Raw genomic sequence first — 23,314 nt, forward strand, 5'->3', positions numbered from 1 at the left:
CTGTGGAACAAATCCAATCTCAGTAGCTCTGTAACTATCCCCCCATAAACTCTGCTTTAGGGCTGCATTCTACAAACCTTTCTAAAAAGTCCTGAAAGACATATATCATTTTCCATAAAAACATCATGACTTGAAAAACACTCTACTTTAAAAGAAGAGCTATAAAACACAGACAAAGGGATCCCCATACTCAAGCACCCCACGTCTTAGAGAACATATTGCTCCAAATGCCAGAGTTGCGACCAAGACACTGGATCCTTTAAGAGGTCAGAGCATGATGGCTGCCTCTGAGCCCATGTAAGTCAGCACAATGAACCTCGGTGCACTTGAACCCAGCCTTTTATATGAAAGCTGCATCATTTTAAATGAGAGAATTTTTCCTATTATTGGTTGTTTCTTAGAACATCTCAATGTTTCCCAATCCAAGTGTTAAGCCATATGCCCCAGGTAAAAATAGAAAAAGCTTATTGTCCTCCAAATATTACTGCCATTTGAAATGCAAGATCAATTAAATGTCATGAAAAAGTAGGGAAAACTACTGCTTTGTTTTAAAACTACACAGGCCAGCTCTCTAGACTATTTGAAACTCAGTGGTTAACTGGGGACATTCAAGAAATAAAAATTAAAAAAGCTAAAGATTCAGACTAGTTCTGCAACTATGTAAACAAATCTCTGTGTTTCAGTGATACTTAGTCCTAGGGAAACCTAGCATCAGTCAATACAAAGAGCACCAGCTTTGGAATCAGACATTCCTGGTTCAAATATCTACTCTAATAGTTTAGTGCAACTATGCGCAAATTACTTAAGCCCTCTGAGTTTCAAGTGCCTCATCTTTACAATGTGAATAGTGAAAATAGTGATACGCAGATATGACGAGTATTAAAATGAGACAAAGAACAAATAAAATTTGACACATTTTAGGGACCTGATGATTGTTCCCACTGTAATTTCTCCCTCAATTTGGCAAATCCTGGTAGAATATTATTCAAGGTCATACATGGCTGGCTATATACATATATATATATATATATATATATATATACTTGCCATTTTTATTTTTAAAATTATAGAAAACATGCACAAGGATTTAGACACAGGAATGTAAAAGATATTCCTATAATTGGTTTATTGACAACTTCTTGGCAATACTTGGTTATTGACAATATGCTATGGTATATATATTTCATCTGCTTTCATGTTCATTGTAAACTCACCTGGGATTATTGATAACTTTCACCAGTGCTTCATATAGCTCTCCTTCAGTAACTGTCTTCCATTCTAGCAATATCCCCATGCCTTTTGCCTGGACCCGGGTCATAGTATCATAGTGGTCTCCAAAGAGTGGGATTCCCACTACAGGTACACCATGATACATAGTTTCAAAAATACTATTCAAACCACCATGGCTCAGGAAGGCTTTAATATTGGAATGCCCTAAAGAAGGATTAAAAAAGAAAACAACTTAGGGTATTGTATATTACTCTAAAAAAGAGATTTTCCAGAAATCTCTTAAAAGTCAACACTATACTAAATATATATTTTAGATACAGAATTTTTAAAGGCATAATTTCACTGATTCCTGCCCTATATCAATTAAAACACTTGTTATATAAATAGTGAATTGATTTGTATATATCAATTAAGAGTCATTTTTAAATTTATAAATTTAAAATCTATAGCTTTTTAGAGCATATTACAACTTTCCCTCAAACATAAATATCAACTGGCTAGCAACATCTATTTAAAAGGCCAATACTAAATAGGAAGTCAACAAAAGCAAGAAATGCCAAAAATACCAGGGTGCAACCACATTCTGTTACAAACAGACATCCACTTCTGGATCCCCAGGCATTTATCTTAAAGTAAAACACATTTTGTAAGAAAACAAAAAAAATATGTTAAAATGTGGGGCTAGATTCTTAAAGTTCAGGAAGAGTTTATGTGCTTATCCAAGGAGGAACACTGTATGGTACAAAGTATTTACAACATTCAAGTCATGTCAGCTTCTGGCTTCACAATTTTAGGGTCCAATTTCACAGTTTAGGTATATAAACAAGTAGGGACTGACACAGAAAAATTAGTTGTAAGAGATGGAACATCATGTAACATCGAGTTGTCAAGGGGATAAAAGAAGACAATTTATCAAAATTAATGAGGTATTTCAAAACACAGATCCCCTCGTGAGCGGCCAATATTTCATAAAAGGTACTGTAACTGAAAACCCTGTATAAGTGTAGGACAAGGAAACATTGCACTTAGGAAATGTATGCTATGGCCAGAAAGGAATTACAGCTTGCAGAAATAGAAGTCTTTTATATATATACACACCAGGTATAAAATGGTATGTAGAACCTTGGTCTCAGTAGGGTGCAGGGACTCTCCCACTCCATGTCTATTAGAATTACTCAGTGTCACCTTTGCCTACAAGTGGCTTCTCAACTCAGCCCACCTAATGGATCTGCTTTCTCAGTGCATTTCAAACTTTTTTTTTTTTTTTTTTTTTTGCAGCAAAACCTTTTCTCTGAACAAAACCTTACCACCAAGCCCAGCAGTGAAAAATAAGACAGTGCTGGTGTGTGGAGGGCAAGGGATAGTATGGAAGGAAGAAAGGGGAAAGATAATGGTTGGGTTCCTACTTCTCATCCTGGAGGAATCTTCTGATCAGTGTTAGAAGACAACAGTGGACTCATAAAGTCATGCCTAATGATAAAAAAGGACACTGATCTTGGTAAAGGCAGAGAACTGAGGTTCTGAGGAACACAGAAGAGCTCTGAACTTAAGGAGGGCCATTGGGTGTGCACCACTGAGTAGCTACACCTTGCCGTAGAGGCTCTCAGAAGAAAACCATGCTAGCAGTTTCAATGTTCCCAGAGAGCAGCATCACACTGTTGCACTGAAACAGCTGATAGTCCAGGTTATCTTTTTTAAATTCTCTGCTTCTTCCTACCTTCCATGGAATCTGAAGTCATAATAGTAAAGACATAAAAAAAAAAAATACAAATATTAAGAAGGTAAATTGCCCTGTTTCTTATTCAATTTTGTCATTTATAGAATAACATATATGAAGAACTAGATGAAAAGGAATTATATAAAGAAAATTCCTCACTGTTTTTTAGTTGCAAAATTCAATTTGCTGGTTTTTAGGATGGCCATTTTAGCTTCTAAAAAATACTTTTCAAAGCCAATTTTTAATAATGTAATTTAAAATTTAAAGCACCTTATATAGCTGTTAGATTTTAGTATTGTTGAACAAGTGATGTCAATATTGCCATATCAATAATATTTTTATAATTTCCTTAATATCTCAAAGGTTAATACAGCATCATGTTTTGCTAGAAATTAATGAAATTACTTTATGGTTTTACTATCAATGCTTATTGAACACAACAAAATGAGTTAAATTTCTTCGATCAAATATCTTAAAATAAATTCATATAACTGTTATTTTAATTTTTAGTTAAGGATCAGAATTCAAATAAATAAATAAATAAATAAATAAATGTGTGTTTCAAAAATGTCTGATGACTTAAGGGGAAATGAACAGATGAAACAAATAAAGATAAGATAAATTAAATGTTTTCTTGACCTTCTTTTTAGTTTCAAACATATGAGTAACTCTGAATTTCTCAGGTTAGTCAGATACATCTGTAATACAATTATAACACAAATCTACATTTTCACTGTTTTAATTTTATTACCTTTAGCTGATTAGTCTAATCAGGTATAACTTTATCCACTGCTGGTTTATATACCTTATTAAGCATATTTTCCAGAAAATTAAAATTGCTGACTGGTCTAAAAACCTTAATTTACAGACATAAAATGATTATATTTTACAAATCATTTTCCAACAAAGAAAGATCTGACTTGTTGGTTTGAAATCTAACATGAGATACTAGGCAATCTAGTGACTCTACCATAAACTACACACATATTGTATAAACTGCTCAAATACAAAAATCACATTTACTCAGTTAAAATCTAAATGCCAAGTAAGTACCCACGTGTCACTGACTTACCAAGCAAGTCATTTTGTGGTAACCATTCTATGAGCTTAGTGTTGTTTCCTAGATTCTTTGGTTTGGTTCCAGAAAACCTAAAATGTACATCAGACAATGAATCTTTCAAAAACTGAACTTTACTCTTGGTATGGACTCTGTGCTTAAATTATTAGATTTAAAATAAATGTTAAATGATCTTTTATTGCTATCTCAAGAAGGAAACCAGGCTTTACTAACAACAAAATTTTAATTATGTTTCTTTTTCACATTTTCATTGATTGTGAGAGAAATAAAAAACACTCTCATACTGAGATCTATTTTCTTTCAGCTCTTCTCACCCCATCACAGAGATGGGGGCTGGAGGTGAGAAGCACGTAAATAAGCCTGGGCTAGAAAGTCACTCTCCAGCAGAACCCAGAAAGAGAAACATGAAAAAGCTGGGAGGGCCACCACTAAGCAGTCTATAGCTCCGATCTTTGACACGTGGAGCCTACGGGAAGGTGTGAGAATTGAAAGAAACCAGAAAGTACTCTCCTCCAGCTTGGCCCCAGGGACCGGCACTCCGTGGGGCAGAGTTTATAATTAAGTCATTTAGTGCCTTGATCTATGAAAGATAAACCATGAACATACTTCACAACTGAGAGAACGACACGAGTCTGAACTGAGCAGACACAAACTGTCCTAATTGAAGCAGAAGGGTGTTTTCTGGGTTAAGCCCTTAGAGGAAATGCAATAGATCTGGCATCCAAAGGAAGAAGTCCTAAACAGTTGGAATAAAATATGTATCCACTTCATAGCTCAGCCAGGAAAAGTGGGAGCTAATCCTTACACCATTGTTATAAAGGAAAAAGACATATTACTCAGGCCCTACTTGTAACAGCTTGAGACCTGGGGGGGTGATGTTCACTGCTGTATCCCCAGAGCCCAGCCGCACTGGCAGGTACTAAATAAATACATGGTAAATAGTGTTCACGTCGGATTTTTACATGGTGGACTGACACAGACACTTGTTGGGAAGTGGGGTAATCTAAGGATCTGTTTTAACCAGCATTAACTGGCAAGTTATTGCGGTTTTAAGGCCTATTTTTGGGGGGGAGGGGGTAAAAGAAATAAAAAGCATTTATAGAGGACAAAAGGTTCCATGAAATATTTTGCCTATTTATGCATTCATCTATCATTTTCTACCTCATTCCAACACTGATTTGCAGGTATGTAGAAAGTATACAGAAATGCATGTAATTAAAACAACTTTTTAAATGACACTAATATTAGGGTAAATAAGGATATAAAGCTTAGGGTAACATAAAAAATGCATCTGACACAAGGATAAATCATTCTGCATCATATTTTCTTTTTTTCTTAAAGATTTTTTAATGTTTTTAAATTTTATTTTGAGAGAGAGAGAGAGAGAGAGGCAGAGAGATGGGGAGGAGAGAGAATTCCAAGCAGGCTCCACGCTGTCAGCACAGGGCCCAGTGGGGGGCTCACTCTCACAAACTGTGAGATGGTGACCTGAGCCAAAATGGAGTTGGACACTTAACCCCCTGAACCACCCAGGTGCCCTTGCATCATATTTTCTTTCTATGCTCCAAGGCTTGATGTCTCTTTCTTTATCCATCACAGAGTCTTATAAATTAGTCGCTAGATTTCAATACACTAAGAAACAAAAATGAAAAGTTAGGAGAAGCTCCTGCTAATCTTGCTGGGGAACCAATGTTCTAGCTTTACAGGGCCCTGCAAGTTAAGCAAGGGGATAACAAAAATACACAGTGAAGAAACAATTGATGCTATTACCTTACCTCCAAATCACTTTTTGGGGCAATCTCCCCAGAGCTCCAGCCAGTTTGTTAGCAATGTCTTCTGAAAGATACTTGACACCAGCTCCGAAAGACACCAGGACAAAGCCATGTTCATTAGCACCATTTACCCACATTTGGAGATCCTATAAATCAAAAGGCAGCAGTTAATTTTATGAAAGGCCAATATATTTCATAATCAACATCATCAACAGCCCAGTTTTTAAAAAGCCTTCAGGTAATCTTCTTAAACGATTAGTAAGTAGAGGATACAAAGCTTTCCTTTAAATAACTGTTTTTGTTTCAGATATTTCATCTGACAACGCTAACAGAAATAAAGAGGGCAGACAGTTAATTTGTTAAGACAAATAAAAACAACAAATCAGCAGCTAATGGCCTCATATCTCAGTCAAAAAATTAAAACTAACGTTTAAAACATGGTCAGGGATAAATCTGCATAAGGATACAAGTGAAAGATGTGGACTGGACATACAACAAAAACATTAATGACCACCCCCACCCAGGAAGATTTTATTTTAGGAATGGGCTGACTTCGGGGCACCTGGGTGGCTCGGTCAGTTGACTTCGGCTCAGGTCATCATCTCATGGTTTGTGATTTCGAGCCCCACATCGTGCTCTCTGCTGTCAGCACAGAGCCCACTGAGGATCCCCTGCCCCCTCTCTCTCTGCCCCTCCCCTGCTCATGCTTTCTCTCTCTCTCAAAAATAAATTAACATGAAAAATAAAAGGAGTGGGCTGTAAAATAACTGTAAAAGAATTATTAAAGCTTTCAATTTATATTCTACTCCATTTGGTCTACACTTGGTAATTTTCATCTGTGGACTCATACTGTATTATGATAAGAAAAAGAAGGAATCTGCTAATAGTTCCAAAGATCCATAGGCCTAATGAATTTTATCATTTCTCTAAATATCTCTCTAACTCGTACAGAACACAGATCATATATGTGCTATCGTGAGGCATCCAGGGGTTCTGGAGATGTCCAGTGGTTGCTATTCTCCCTCGTTGTGTGGGAAAATGCTAAATTTTCAAACCTGTCCTTCAACACCCAACACATGCTGGGCCATAGCAGATCCAATGTTAAGGAGGGACAATTCTAACATTGTAGGAATCACTCATTTTGGATGAGGACACATTAACAAAGTTTTGCCAGTATGGTTGATTTACACTGAAAATGAAAGCAGTCAGTTTTAAGGGATACTATCCTTGCTTTGTTTCGCTCTGTAGGCACAAACTTGTTTTTATGGTAAGTTATCCCTTTGAATAAGTCTTTGTCAAAGACATCGAGCATCACTTTCCCATATGAAAACTAATAGAGCCACAGCACTGAGAGGAACACATAATTCCACTACGAGGAAAACAAATGTGTTGTCCATACACAACACCTTTGCCATAATACAGGCATGACAACAGGCCAGACCCACTCTGTATTCATACTGTGCAGAGTGAGCCATCACAGTTCCATCTCCAGACCCTGCGGGTCTCTCGTTCAGGATGAATGAATTACTACAGTGTAGCCCATGCCTTTTGCATTTCACATCACTTTCTGGTATACCCTGATTTGCGGCTGGGAGTTAACTGCAAGGGAAGAAGTATCATCACAATGACATCACCACATAGCTCAAAACAAAATATTTATATGACACATCAGGCCCCAAGATGTCTTCCTTTTCTTTGTTTTCTTTTTTTTCCCCACTTTTTGTAAAATCACTTAATGATATCTGTATTAACAGCTCTATAGTACTCATTCTTAACAGGGAAGAGGGGACCACATTTTATGCCCAAAATGAGTTAGTGAATAGTGTCACCAGATAACTGGGATGAAGACAGAAGGGGGCACTCCCTTCTAGCTCCTGATTAAAACAAGCTGTAATTATTAAAGTTTTCAACTTGTATTCTACTCCATTTAACAAGAACAGCACATGTGCTGAAAATATAACAGTGTTATCTGTGGATTCAAAGTAAGAAACAAGAGCAAACTGATTTAAAATTTTCATTTTAGATTCAGTCCTAAGCCGGATGTACTTAAAACAAATATAAATGCTGCACGGTAGAATGACTTGAATACTATGTTTTATCCCTATGGTTCGTCTTCAAGCACTTTATCACCTACTACCCAATTCTCTAAAGATTAAAATTTCAGGGTCAATGCCATTAAAAAAAAAAAAAGCTTACATTCAGATATACTAAGCCTTACAGTAATAATGTTATTTAAAATTTGTTTCCCAAGGACTTAAAAGGTCTTTGAGTTTCAATGGACTCTATGCAATAAATACTTCAGTTATTTGTTCTTTGTTCTATGTGATATAAAATAAAATCCATTAATGTATTTTTCCAGATTTTTTCTAACCATACGCATTAACCATTTACAATACATTTACAATTCAAGTATATAGCTTTCATTGATATGAAAGGGAGCAGAGAAAATTTTACTTATTCGAGTTCCCTGCAGGAAAAGCACTCAGTATTTTTGGAAGATAATACTCCACTTGGCTTAGAATTGAGGCCTCAAGGTGACTTCCAAACTGCTATTCTTGGGGACTGAAGGAAGAGGGGAAGCGAAAGGTCAGAGGTCAAGAAACAGTGAGCCTGACACTGGTCTCCTGGACATAACCAGATCCTCCCTTGATCTCCCATCCTCAGCCTAAATTCACAGAACGTTTGGTGTGACTGATACTTTGTGGGAACCTAAAACATAAAATGTCCCCACAAAACACCAATTGAGTTTTGGGTTTGGCTAATGAGGGTGATATTCAGGCTGCATGAAGAGCTGAAGGGGCCAGAGTCTGCAGAGATCCCGAATTTGCTGAGCTCATGGTGAAGACTTTGGAACTGGAACTTCATGAAAGGCATGCCTGGCTCTCCAAGGGATGAGAGCTCCCAGGTGGCATCTTGCCTCTATAGACATATACAGTATTTTCTGGAATTTAAGATCCCATCACTTATAAAGTGCAAATCGATTTTATAACAACTCTTTTAAAAAATAATAACCTTGACAATAAATATGTTCAATGTAAAAAAAAAAAACCCAATTTCAGAAATTTAACAGTTAAAATAAAGGTACTTTAGAATGTTCGCCTGAAGTTAAAAACTTAGAGTAAAGAAATAAAAATAAAAAACACTTCATTTACTGTATCAACAAAAATCATACATAAGAGTAGAGTAAACCTAACAAAACGCACAAGACGTGCATGAAGAACAATTTACTGAAGGACAAAAAAGAAAAACTGAATAGGTGGAGAGATGGGACATGCGCCAAGAAAGAAACATCAATATTAGGGAAATGATATTTTTTAAGTTCACTGCATTCTCAGCCTACATTTCAAGAGGACTGCTATGAAACTAGAGCTGAGTCCAAAATTATTCTGGAAAAGAAAATGTATAAGAAAGGCCAAGAAGGTTTTGAAAAAGAACAGGAAAAGAAAATTTTCCTTGTAGATATTAAAATGCACTCTAAAATTTAGAGCCATCTCGATGAAATGTCCGGTTTAAGAAGAAGAGCGAGGAATGAGGGTGGCAGGCAGTGCCAGACTGCTGTGCACTCAGAGACTGAGCAGTTTCCTCAGAAAGAGGAAACTGAGCAGTTTTCCTCAGAAAAGAGTCCTCTACCGCTGACTTAGACAAAATGAGTTTAGATCTCTCCACTAATATAAATTAGAGAAGAATTAAAAAGCCATTTTGAATGAAAATATATGAAGCACTTGAAAAAAACTCCCCCAAAGATAATTTTATTCTGGGCAAGGAAGGCCTTCCTGGTCCAGTCACAAATCCCAGAAGTCATAAAGAAAATACTGACAGATCTGAATACAGAATAATAAAACTTCCAGAGAGTAAAGGACACTTTAAAAAAGAATAATAGGGGCGCCTGGGTGGCACAGTCGGTTAAGCGTCCGACTTCAGCCAGGTCACGATCTCGCGGTCCGGGAGTTCGAGCCCCGCGTCGGGCTCTGGGCTGATGGCTCAGAGCCTGGAGCCTGTTTCCGATTCTGTGTCTCCCTCTCTCTCTGCCCCTTCCCCGTTCATGCTCTGTCTCTCTCTGTCCCAAAAATAAATAAACGTTGAAAAAAAAATTTAAAAAAAAAATAAAAAAGAATAATAATAATAATAATATGCAGAAATAGTTTAAATATACATAATAAAAGATTGATACCCAAAACAAAATAATGAGAAAAAGAACTTCCAGGAACAACATCAGGAAACACCCATTTCACAGAAGGAAAACAAATGGCATTCACATGGAAAGATGCTTAGCCTCACATGCTAGCCAGAGAAACACAAATTCAAATTGTTTTTACCTCTTATTCTCTCTCCTCTTTACACAGCACTCTGTTAGATGATGTCAACATATTAATTTATTTTGACTTAAAGAATTGAATACAGTATTTACCTTTAAGCATTATTATTTTATAATTTTCTGTCAACTTTTTTGTTTTGCTCTAAGGATAAAACATCTTTTCCTAAATGGCTTCTGGGCCTATTGACATATTTAGAAAAGTTTTCCCACATTAAGATTATCTTTTAAATACCCATAGTTTCTTTTAGTTTGATAGCTTCATTTCTTCAATTTTCAACCCTTCATCATCTAGACTCTCTTTTTGGAGGAAAGAATGAGGCTGGGATCCATCTTTATTTATAACCCAATGGATAGCTATTCTTGTCCTCATTTACATAAAATGCCACCTGCTCAGTGGATTTCTGAATTCTATCCTGTCCTATTGATCCTGTGCCAGTGCCAACGAGATTTATTTATTGTTATTTTATAATACATGTTCGTATCTGCAGTGTTAGATTTCTCTTGTTAATTTTCATCCTGGGGATGTTACTAGTTATTCTTGTATGTAGCAGCTTTTTTAAGGACTCTTTGAACACATTACCTGCCACTTACTAGCAGTACCACTTCTTATGTATGTTGCCAGTATTTGTGCATACATGTTACAGAATAAACATACCATGTAAGTTAAAAAATCGCATTCAGTCCTCTGCCGGCACACAGGTAGCAAGCACACTGCTCCACTAGATGGCATAGCGAGAACGGAGCAGGGATGTCTGGTCTCCGAAGAGTATTCCCCAGGCTTCCAACCATCATGACAGGTCAAACCCACAGTCTATCACTATGGTATTTCCTGCTCCTTGTCTAGGGGTAGAACTCTATCATTTTCCAAATGCAAATGAAATCAAAATTATCACAATAATGGATCAAACATTAAGCAGGGAATCAGTAGTACACACAGGTGCTTCCCTCACTATATTACTATGAATATTTCCATCCCTATACAATTAAAATAATCATTTACATACTTATGATTTTGCTATAAAATAATTATATTTATACACACACACACACACACATATAGCTTTTGAGAAGAGAACGTCACAATAAAAATAATCACTTTACTTTTTTTCAGGGTTAAATGGTCTTAAGTCCTTTATGAGAAAAGGTGGAATAAGGAAATATGGATAATATATTTATCAAAATCAAATACTGCATGTTAATGTATTTCCTTTCTTTATCTTTTATAATCCTGACCTGGACACACAAAGATTTGTTTTCTAGTACTGCCTGATTCCGTTTCCCCAGGTGCCTTGACTTGGTGGTAGGGAGAATAAGGCACCGTCCCCTGTTCCCTCCCTGGAGAGCTGTTCAGGACAAGCCAGGATGAAGGAGCCTGGCTCTGTGACACTGGACATGGGCTGGAACTGGAACCAAGAGAAGTCCCAGAGTTTGGCTGGGGGAGCAAGTACTCCCACAGTGTGACATTTTCAATAATTGTACATAATACTTTGACATGACGAATACCAAGAAATGAAGGATGTGAAAAAAATTAAAAGAAGGAGTAAGAAGAAAAATATTAAAAGAAGGAGTAAGAAAAAAGGAAGATCTTGAGACATTTGGAGAAAACAATCATTTTTTTATATACTTAGCCCCCTATCCAAAAACAAACAGCAAACTTCCTATTAGTTGTGGCCAATGTAAAACACATCCCAATTCCAGATATGTAAAAGCAGATTTTTTTCATGTTTTTATTTTATATCAGAGAGAGAGACACAGCGTGAGCAGGGGAGGGCCAGAGAGAGAGGGAGACACAGAATCAGAAGCAGGCTCCAGACTCTGAGCTGTCAGCATAGAGCCTGCGCGGCACTCGAACTCAGGAAACATGAGATCCTGATCTGAGCCGAAGTCAGATGCTCAGCCAACTGAGCCACCCAGGCGCCCCTAAAAGCAGATTTTAAAAAGATAATCACTTCAGAATCAATGGAAGAATAACTAATTAAAAGCTGGCTAGTGCAGGCCCACCTCTGTCCTGTCTAGGCTTCATTCTGAGGCACCAGAATCTGGAGACCCCGAGGGAGACCTTTCACTGCTCTCAGAGACCTGGGGACAGACTGTGCTGCTGTGGTTAATTAACATTACATCTGTCCTGATGGCAGCCTGTGACCCAAACCTACTCTCTTCTCTCCCCACAAAATAAGAGCCTTGAGTGGGGCCCAGCACTGTTGAGAAAGCAGTAACACTGCATCCTTTGTCAGCCTCGTCCATTCTGAGATGAAGAATGCCTGGGCTGTGAGAGAATCCTACACAGAGATGACGACGGGAGAAGAGAGACCTTTTTTCTTGTTTCCAACACCAACATCAATAGGCCTCTTTTCCCATTTTAAAGTATCTGACATAAAGAATGTTCCGCTTTGGTCAGGTGGGCTGCAGAGAATTGCAATACTCATTTTGCAAAACTCGGTAGTTAAGATAATAATGAACAGTTTGATATAAAATGCTTAAAAAACATTGTGGGGCATCATACTTGATTGTTGGCTTCTGCTAAAATAGTTAGCCAAAACTTATTAAATGACAACAAAAAATACCACTGAAAATACAGAAGTTACCTACCATTCACAATGCCACGTCCCAACCACTGTCTTCACTGATTTGATCAGCCAGGGATTTGGTTCAAACCTCAGTTGTTCAGTTATCTGTGTGCTCTCAATCAAGTTGCCTATTCTCTCTCAAGCCCAGATTTCTCATCTTTAAAAGTGCTGATAATGTTCACAAGGACATTGCAAAGATTAAATGAGATCAAATATATAAAAGTGCTTTGTTAAATAAAAATTACCGCTATTTTCCCCCAGACAGGGTGTCTGATAAGCAGTAGACTGAATAGGGACTGAAATAATGGCCACGTTGAGACAAGGAAAGAAAAAAGTCATCCTGCACTAAGAAATTTCCTCTCCATTATACTCTATTCACCATGTTTTCGATTCTTCAGGATAAAGCTGGTACAAACAAATGAGAAGTAACACACACAAAAAATGTTTTACATGCAGTATCAAATCCAGCCGTCAGTTTTTCAGAATATTCAAATGATTTCCAAGATTATCCAAGAGGCTTAAGCCACAGCTAACCTAAAGCAATACAGTGAGGAGAGAAGTGTCAAGGTGATGGTTCGAATTTTTAAAAACCTCGGCAGATGATTTTTTTATTAACACACAATATTCAGGAGAATGCACAACCTATAGAAAGGCATATTCATTTCCACTGAGATTCTACAGTATCTTTTTTTCTTTCTCATAAGGCTTTAAATTTTTGCCATTACAGTTATAATGAAAAGTAGGCAAAATTTGAAACCCTGATTTGACTTTGAAGAAAGTTAAGCTTTCAAGGTTCTTAAGACCTTGAAATCAAGTAACCACTGGGTATAAAACAATGAAAATCTCACTAGAAAAAAAAATCCGCCCCCCCAAAAAAAGTGACATCGATATCTTTCTTTGTTACAAAAGGAAATTAAAAATCCAGAGATTTAGGGAGAATGAGAGAGATTTAAGTATGCTTATTTGCAACAGAGAATGAGATTGGAGGAGAGGAATGAAGATCCAGAAAGAGGAGGCATATGTTTTCTGAGTACACTACGCATCTGAGCATAGGGATGTGATCCCGGAACATTCTTTCCTCAACAAGCTGTTGTCAGCTACCTGTTCTAAGTTTTGTTAGGGAAAAAAAAAAAAAGTCATGGCTATCGGACAGTATCCCAATAAGTTAGCTGGGTTTCAAAGTCCATTCATTAATTCAGCAAATACTACTGAACACCTGCTATGCACCATACCTGATATTCTTTTGGTACTCGAGACATTTCAAAGAATATATGGACAGAAATTTCTGTCTTCAGAGAGTTTGCATTCTTAACAATATGGCCATATTTCTATCCTTACCTCTCTTCAGGTGTTGTTGCCTTCTCTGCTTTTCATTTTTCCACATACAGCCTACCTTGTGGGGCTTGAGATTTCCTCCTTACATCACAGATATTTACCTGATAAAGGTGATCCTTTGTCGGGACTTTGGTAAATATCTATGATGGCATATATATAAACACCAAATATATATTTGGTAAATATCTTTGATCTCTGTTGATCTCCTCTGTGAGACATGCTCTCTCCCAGGACACTAATCCACCTCACTTGTGAATTTACATACAAGACTTCCTTTCTTTTTGGTGCCCACTACTTATTTTAAGAAATCAAGAAAGCTAACAGTAATCTACATCTAAAAAAGATAAATACATTGCTTTATTTTTTTCTTTCAGGTAATTAAGTAAATAAGACTGTGTTTTCCCTAGAATTTGAGCCAACAAAGAGAATGGTATTTATTTATTTATTTTTTTAATTTTTTTTTTTCAACGTTTATTTATTTTTGGGACAGAGAGAGACAGAGCATGAACGGGGGAGGAGCAGAGAGAGAGGGAGACACAGAATCGGAAACAGGCTCCAGGCTCTGAGCCATCAGCCCAGAGCCTGATGCGGGGCTCGAACTCACGGACCTCGAGATCGTGACCTGGCTGAAGTCGGACGCTTAACCGACTGCGCCACCCAGGAGCCCCAAGAATGGTGAGTATTTAAAGAAATGTCTCATTTTTGGGGCACCTGGGTGGCTCAGTCAGTTCAGGATCTGATCTTGGTTTCCGCTCAGGTCATGATCTCAGTTTGTGAGTTTGAGCCCCACGTTAACTCTGCACTGTTAGTGCAGATTCTCTTTCTCCCCCTGCCGCCTCCCTCTGCCTCTACCCAGTTTATGCTCTCTCTCAAAATAAATAAATAAACTTAAAAAAAAAGTCTCATTTTTTAAATTCAAATTTAGCTACTAACTTACGTAACTTGCTTGGAAAAAAATAAAGGTAGGTGTGCCAGCCAGTTTATCTGTCTGTCTTCTTCCCTCCCAGGAAAAACTTTCGTTGTGACAATCACATTGTTATGCCACAGAGACACAATGAACAAGGCACAATCCATGTCTGGGATTGAGGCAGATGAGTGAGGCAGGTTGAGGCTGTACTAAAGCGAAATTCATACAAGGAGAAATTATCATGGGATGTTTAGAAGAGATGAGGAGATAGAGGACAAGATGAGGGTCTAAACCAGGATGTGCTGGTCAGAAGAGTAAGGAATGAGTATGTTTTAAGTGTTTATTAGAACCAAAGACTTAGTGAGAACTTGAGAAGAGGGGGTGGTTAGCATGATAGTCAGACTTCTGGCTTGGAATAATTATAGAATTAACCAAGAAGTGGATCTGAGGGGGGTAAGAAGAGTTTATAGCTAAACATAACGAATTTGAGATTTCCACTTCTGTTCTAAGTGGAACTATCTAGAAAGCAGTGGGAAATATGAAACTTGGGAGGGAAAAGTGAGCGACAGATATAGCTTTGTGCCTCAACTACATCAAGAGGAAACACATGAGTGTTTTGGACAACAGGCAATGAGTGGTCTCTTTATTATCTTTCTTCCAAAGAGAATATGACAAAGGAATTACCTTAATTGTTAAGGAGGAGTGAGAAAAAGGAGACTCGGGGTCTAGAATAATTAGCAGGATAAATTAGTTATATTTCTGTTCCAGCACCATTGAAAACATGATCCACTAGTTCAGTTAGTTGGAATGTAAGAATTGATGGTACATGCATACAGCTCTGGTCCAGAAGATCTATTGCATCCCCTATTCAATCTGGTTCCTTTAGGGAGGATCCCAAACAAAATCAAAGTATCAAAATGACCATTGCCCTAATTCCAGAACTAGTCCAACTTAATCTGCATGGAAGTCCCATGCTAGGATTCTCCAGACCACCTTCAAGCTGAGCAGAAGTGGCTGAGCATAGCCCTGAAAATTCAGCACTGTTCAGACAGAAACGAACTTCCTGACAAGCAAAATCAGCACCTAGCCCAAAAGAAGAGAATAAAAAACAACAAAAAAGGAAGTTTGGGGAAGGGAAGTCATATCAATTTTGGTATTTCTTAGAATTCAACAATTCCTGTATAAAATATCTCCTGTAACTTCCTGTTCAATCACATATTATAGTTTAGAACTATAAAGTATGCCATTGCTATTTGCGTTAACTAAGATGCCTTAGATTAAAATTAAATGCAATAGAAAAGTTAAATAGCATATAGCAAAAAGAAACTGGAAAAAATTACCTAGAAGCCGAGTATTCATTATTTACTTGTGTAAGAGAAGAATGTAGTCTTCTTACTCCTTTTACCATCTCATTTTATTATAAATCCTCAGTATTCACTCTCCAAAATATTAACAAATGTGTAACGCCTCACTGAGAAACACAAATAAAGCTATGAATTTTCACTTTTAAATTTAAACTTCCCTCCATCAATTTCAGCATCTGTTTGACACATTTAACTATATATATATTTTTTTAATGTTTATTTTTGAGAGAGAGAGAGACAATGTGAGCAGGGGAGGGGCCGAGAGAGAGGGAGACACAGAATCTGAAGCGGGCTCCAGGCCCTGAGCTGTTAGCACAGAGCCTGACACAGGGCTAGAACTCAGGAACGGTGAGATCATGAACTGAGCCAAAATCGGACACTTAACTGACTGAGCCACCCAGGTGCCCCAACTGTAGATGTTTTTTTTAAGTAGATACAAGGAACTGGTAGACAGTCTCTTTGGTAAAAGTACTCAAGATAGCTATAAATTATTAATCATATGTGAAAATTTTAGCAAAAGACATGGAAACTGTGTGCAATAAAGCAATGACTGCAGTCCCACATGTGTTTTCAGAACCTTGCTACTTCCCACCAATGAGGTTGTTTGTATCCACACCCCTTGAATCTGGGCAGGCTTGTGTCTTCTTCAATCAATATAGTAGAAGTAATGCTATGTGACATTAAAAGCTAGGTCATCAGAAAGGATAGAGATGCCACTTGTTTCTCTCTCTCTTGGAACATGCACCCTTCATGCCCCATCACCATGTTAGGAGCTCTGAGCAAATCCATGCCACATGGAGAAGCCACAAATAATAGTTCTAGCTAACCTGGGGCGCTTGGGAGGCTCAGTTGATTGTCTGATTCTTGATTTTGGCTCAGGTCATGATCTCATGGTCATGAGATGGAACCCTGTGTCGGGCTCTGTGCTGAGCAGGGAGCCTGCTTAAGATTCTCTCTCCCTCTCTCTCTCTCTCCTCCTCTGCCCCTCCCTCACTTGCACAAGTGCACATATGCTCTCTCTCTCTCAAACACACACACACACACACACACACACACACACACACACACACAGAGTTCTAGCTAACAACAACTAAGGTCTCAGCTGATAGTTTATATCAACAGTCAAACATCTGACTGAATGAGCCTGAAGATGATTCTTTTACTTCTCAAGTCTTCAGCTGAGGCCTCAGACCATGTGAGAAGCAGAGGCAAGTCATTCCTGCTGGATGCTACCTCAATCCCTCAGCTACAGCTACAGATTCTATAGACATAAGAAATTGTTTAAATGCCACTGAGATTGTTTTTACAGCTCTGGTAACTTAAACATCCCAATGGACCTTTATTTGGTACCTTTCTTAAGAGTCACAGACAGATTTTAAAAACAAGGCTAAGAGACCCACATGAAGCCCTAGATTTTTTTGTTTTGTTTTGTTTTCAGAAAAGACTGAGAGAATAGGAAGTAACTACAGGCACTGAATAACTCACTTTGTGACTTTAAACTATTCTAAATTGCTTCTTCTAAGAAAATAAGGTAATGAATAAACTTGAGGCCTAAAGAATCTAATTCTTAGCAATGGACCTTTGGTCCTCCTCAATATTTCAATAGAGAAAATGCAATATTTACCTGGTATTTTTCCAAAATAATTCTTATAGCCCTGTTCCCTTCTGAAGTATACTGATACTACCAAGGACTGAGTACACTTTCCTTAATTAATCTGCAGACATATTCATTTCTTCAATAATTCAATAACAGTTAAACTTTTATTGGTCAATATCTATGTGCCAGGCACTAGGTGCCAAGAATACAAAAGAGTAAGATAACGGTTCATAGTCCAGTTCACGCTTCACTACTGGCAGCACATTAATACTACCTTTGTCCTAGAAATACTACCTATTTCTTCCCTCTGTGCTGGGGAAATGGAGACCTGGAAATAAATAATATAACCTCAAAAAACACATTTACATTAATGTAAATTATAGTTCAGTTTTCTCTTGATTTCAGAGTTGAATTCCCAGTGCCATAGCATGGCAACTAGCAATTAAAAGTTGTCTGCAAATGGTTCCAAAATCAGTTAGAAACACATTAATAGTTCAATTAAATACAATGTCAAAAATTCTCTGGCAGCTGAAGAATCCCTTCATAAAGTAAAGAAAATCTCTTTTCTAATATTGTAATACTGGTATTTGGTGTTTCTAGATTATAAACCTATAAAGAGAAGACTAATAAATGCAGAAATTGGTTAAGACCAGTCAATTACAGGATAAATCCCTCAATTAGATTCTTCCAGGTCAATAATAGCATAAGAGTGCACCTGAGTCAGTTTCTCCCAAATGTCTAAAGAAATGTGTATGAAGTTAGACAAAGTCAAATATGCAATATGATCAGATCCTATGACCTCACAGATATTTCCATTAACTCTAGTGTCTTTCCATGCTGAGCATGAATACTGTACATGGACAGGAAGAAGGCAGGAGATGTTTTTGGTTTACGTCTGCTGCTTCTTGGGGTGAGTGACAATATAGACTAAAAAACTAGGAACTGGTCTACCCTTTCCCCTCAACCTCACTCTCCCTTTATATAATCTCTTTCCACAACCATTCAGGAAGTACAATGCCTCCTATGCAACAAAGCCAATGACCCAGAAGGGTCTGGGCAATGGTGCATTGATCCTGGCATGAGGAGCTGTGTCATCTCAGGGAAAGCATTTCTACCTGGGGCAGAAACATGCGGAGCCATGGTAACAGTGCTGCCAGATGGTGTAATCTTTCATGTACTAACCTATATAAAGACAATTTACAAAACAAATCTCATCCACAGCTTGGACAGAGAACAGGAAGACAGAAAAAGGTAAAAATCCTAGCTGGTCCCAGTAAAGGCTACATAAATGAAGGACAAACATCATAAAGCTGTTTGGGGTTGTCCTGTCTCTCAGTACCCCTCCTGGTACTGTTCTTACAGGAGCACTCCATCAAACTATTCACTCTCAAGTCAACTCTGTGGAATTAAAATTTGGATTTATTTGCTCTTTCTAATTCGCCAATACCATGACTTTCTTCCATTAATACAATTAACCACTATGCTCCTAAAGAAGTCTGTAATAGAAGTCTATCTTTGAATAAGCCACCTAAAATTTACTTTCTCACTAATTTCTTTTTATTCTAATTCCTAGTGTCTCTCAAAAAAGTTTATTGCCCAATCCAAATCAGTATATTAAAAATGACTTATTCAAGTACTCTCCACTCAATGCTCAACTTCTTAAAAATTTTTTTAATGTTTATTTTTTATTTTTGCTCAGTGTATGAGCAGGGAGGGGCAGAGAGAGAGACACACACAGAATCCGAAGCAGGTTCCAGGCTCTGAGCTGTCAGCATAGAGCCTAATACAGAGCTCGAACTCACCAACCGTGAGATCATGACTAAGCAGAAGTTGGATGCTTAACCGACTGAGCCACCCAGGTGCCCCAATGCTCAAGTTCTTAATTCCATTTATTTAACTTCATCCATAAAAAAACCTTATGATTTTCATTAATAATCCAAGGCCAATCTGTTTCTCACTTTCTACACTGAACCACACTGTATCATTATACATTCTCATAGCCTGTCCCATCCCTGCCCACACTGGTGACTTTGTTCACTCTGGCTTCCTTTGCATCATGGTACTTCCATCTATCCAAATCAAATAGCACCTTCAAGGTCAGGTCAAATGCCACCTTCTACACCAATCTTTGATCTTGCCAATTTTAAGGAATTATTACTTATTTCTCTTTTGATAGTACTTTATATCTCTTTTATGGTAGTGTTCATATTTGAATTTAATATAAAATGATTTGTATACATATGTTATCTCCTTTAGCAGACTACAAATTCCTTGAATATTAAAGCACCCAAAACATTGTATTGCCCATAATTCACGTACACTCAAACATTCACTGAATATATGTCTATCTAATAACTTACATTAAATTTTCATTATTGTTTTGCTAAAACACATGCAAACATCCATCAACTTATAAATGGATTTATTCCAAGGGTTCATCTCTAAATCTTTTTCTGAAATCTATGTGCATTTTCACAAAATGTTATTGTTATACATAGTATTTGCGATAATTGAAGTTGTACTTCGGGACTTCAGTATATTTGGATCAATTATTAATTAAGAGACATTTGGAAGAGGCCTTAAGAACCTAGCTGTGATGCATAATAACACTGTTCCGATGGGAACTTTGAGACAACAAATTCACATTCTCTATTCCCATTTCTGGGCAGTGACTGACAGACTTTCTGCACCTGTTCGAAAAAATCACCTCTCTGTATGGGTTTAACAGTAAATACCCTGAAAAGTTTATGAAACTGTGTTTCATAACACAGTTGGTAGCAGAGGGGGCATGAAGGAAACCCTTATCAGAGCATGTAAGAATGAGAACAAAAATGATGCATATATGGAAAACCAACCAGTATTTGTTTTAAATCTTAAAACTGTCTTAAATTTCACACATAATTAAAATATGTGAGAATTTTATATTGTAAAAAGAAACATGGCTGAAGAAAAAGGTTTAAGTATTACTTCTAAGAAGAGGATTCTTCAGCTATTCCCAACTGAGGAGAAAAGGAAAGAATCAAGGCTTGCCAAATCTTTTAAGTCAAACTGTTGACATATATTCCTTTTTTCTTTGACATGTTTTCTGGATATGTGTGATTTATTTTACTCTAGGACTCCAAAGGGAAGTTTGCATGACAATCATCCACTAGTATGAAAAACTAGAAAACTAGATACATAACACTCCCCACCCTCAACCCCCTTAAGAGTTATAAGGAAAATGTTTGCAGCAAGTATCTCAAATATCTCATTTAGCTCAGAAGATCTGAGTCTAACACAGGGCAGAGTGTGAACAAAAGTACAGAAGAAACACTAAGTAAAGCAGAGATCAGATATTTCAGGATCAACAAAGTAAGGAAGAGAGGAGTTTCAGGTAGAAAAGTTTATATTAGAGGCAGGAAATGGAAGAGTAAAAAAGGACTTTTTGGGCAAAGAGAAGGGCATGTTCAATGGAAAAAAAGCAATAAGAAAGATGTTGCAGAATAGAATGAGAACTCACACATTTACAGAAGAAAAAAATCTTTTCTATGGAAAAGTAAGAAATGAACATGGTCAATTAAAGAGTAGATAGCAGAGAGCTCAAAGACTACAAAAAAGGAGTAAAAATCTCCTGAGTGTATGAGATCGTCCTGGATCCCTCTTACCTGGCAGCTGATTCTGACAAACTGAATAATACTTAAAATAGATTAAAAACCAACAGCCAACCATCAAAGATATCACCAAGAAACAAATTCTTTTAATGGAACTAGCAATCATAGTCACAATATTGGACTAAGTATTTCATAAAAATGTCAGAATGTATGTAGATCATTTTAATGTAAAAATAGACAAATTAATTTTAATACATTTGTATGGAGTAGTAGTACACACCCTGCTTCAAAGCATATGAACCTTTAAAAAATAGTTCAGGGGCACCTGGGTGGCTCAGTCGGTTGAGCGTCTGACTTCGGCTCAGGTCATGATCTCATGGTCCGTGAGTTCGAGCCCCGCGTCAGGCTCTGTGCTGACTGCTCAGAGCCTGGAGCCTGTTTCAGATTCTGTGTCTCCCTCTTCTCTGACCCTCCCCCGTTCATGCTCTGTCTCTCTCTGTCTCAAAAATAAATAAACGTTAAAAACAATTTTTTTTAAATAGTTCATACACAAAAGGTATGTGAATGTGGGAAAATTATCCAACAAATACTATTTGTAATACTGTGATATACTCCAGGAAGAGAATACACAGGTAAGATTGTAAGAAAAAGGGTTCCAGGGCTGGCCAATTGCCAGTCATTTTGAAATAACACAACCCTAAAGGCAACCGTGTGACTACCAGGCTGGAATCACTGCAAAGAATTTAACACCTGGGAAGAGGGGACTCAGTGATCCTGACACCAGGTCCTCAGGGCAAATGCAGAATCTCCTCCGGAGCTCAATTAGGAAAAAATCTCTGCATACCAATCCAATGTAGTTAAAAAACAAAACAAAACAAACAGACAAATGAAACAAAGAAAACCCACTGGTCCAAAACACTGCTTTTAATTAACAGTTCACATACCATTTCGGTCAGTGTTTACTGAATTTAAACAATCACGTGTAAATGTGTGTATCTCAGTGGGAAAACACGCAAGTGTGCCAGGAACGACACCATAAAGCCATAAAATATATCATCCTGGAATGTTAACTTTAACCCATTTCAATTCGTGAATAACGTTTATATTATTTTTTATAATAAAACAAACGAAGGTATATCATTGTAGGAGCAACTTGTTCCTTACCTAGCAATACCCGGTTCCTCCACTTCCTGAAGAACAATCCCCAACTTTTAGCCGGGCACACTGCAGCTCCAGTAAAGACAACATGTGCCGGCCTTAGGGGAAGCTGAACACGAACATGTGACTAGCCAATGCTCTGGACAATGAGTGAGCAGCAGTGGACTTGCCAGTGGCTGAAATGCAGCAGTTGTCTTGACTGTGAGGATGAGAGCTGCATTCCAGGACAGTGGAACAGAGGGCTGGATCCCTGCTAACTTGTCCCGACTGCCCATCTTAGTACTTCCTTTATGTGATGCAAAAATACACTGCCTACACTGCCATTGTGTAGAGCTTCTTATTTGTTTTATGTGATTCACATTAAAACGTAATCCTAAGTGATGAAATCATGAAGAATGCAAAACAGGAGGCTTCCAATAAATGTCCATTACTCACGGTTGACTGTGCACTGCTATCCCAGTATCACACAGGTGAGCACATTCGTTATTTTGTGGCATGCAGGAACAACAATGCAAATTATTAATATAATACTAATTTCCGGGTCACTTGGGTTGCTCTGAAACTAGAATACTCTACCCGTACTGTATGATCAATCCCGGTAACCAGGAGTTGCACCTGAAAATCAAACATTATCCCGGTGTCATCAAGTTTGAAGAAGAGCTAAAGTTCATGTTGTCCTACTAC

The 23,314-nt window shown here is 37.6% G+C and overlaps 1 protein-coding gene across 2 annotated transcripts in view; it reads right to left on the reverse strand.

The window, feature by feature from the left end:
- UGT8 (UDP glycosyltransferase 8) overlaps positions 1–23,314 on the reverse strand; it is a 99,710-nt gene that overhangs the window by 17,490 nt on the left and 58,906 nt on the right. For both annotated transcript variants that reach the window (XM_040475203.1, XM_040475195.1), the window contains exons 3-5: positions 5,801–5,943; positions 4,020–4,096; positions 1,215–1,434 (exon numbers count right to left, since the gene is read on the reverse strand). In XM_040475203.1, coding sequence (XP_040331137.1) covers positions 1,215–1,434; positions 4,020–4,096; positions 5,801–5,943 — 440 coding nt within the window. The remainder of the gene's footprint in view (positions 1–1,214; positions 1,435–4,019; positions 4,097–5,800; positions 5,944–23,314) is intronic.

The sequence above is a fragment of the Herpailurus yagouaroundi genome, unplaced genomic scaffold, assembly GCF_014898765.1.
Source record: "Herpailurus yagouaroundi ecotype Mexico unplaced genomic scaffold, PumYag 28, whole genome shotgun sequence".
NCBI lineage: Eukaryota > Metazoa > Chordata > Mammalia > Carnivora > Felidae > Herpailurus > Herpailurus yagouaroundi.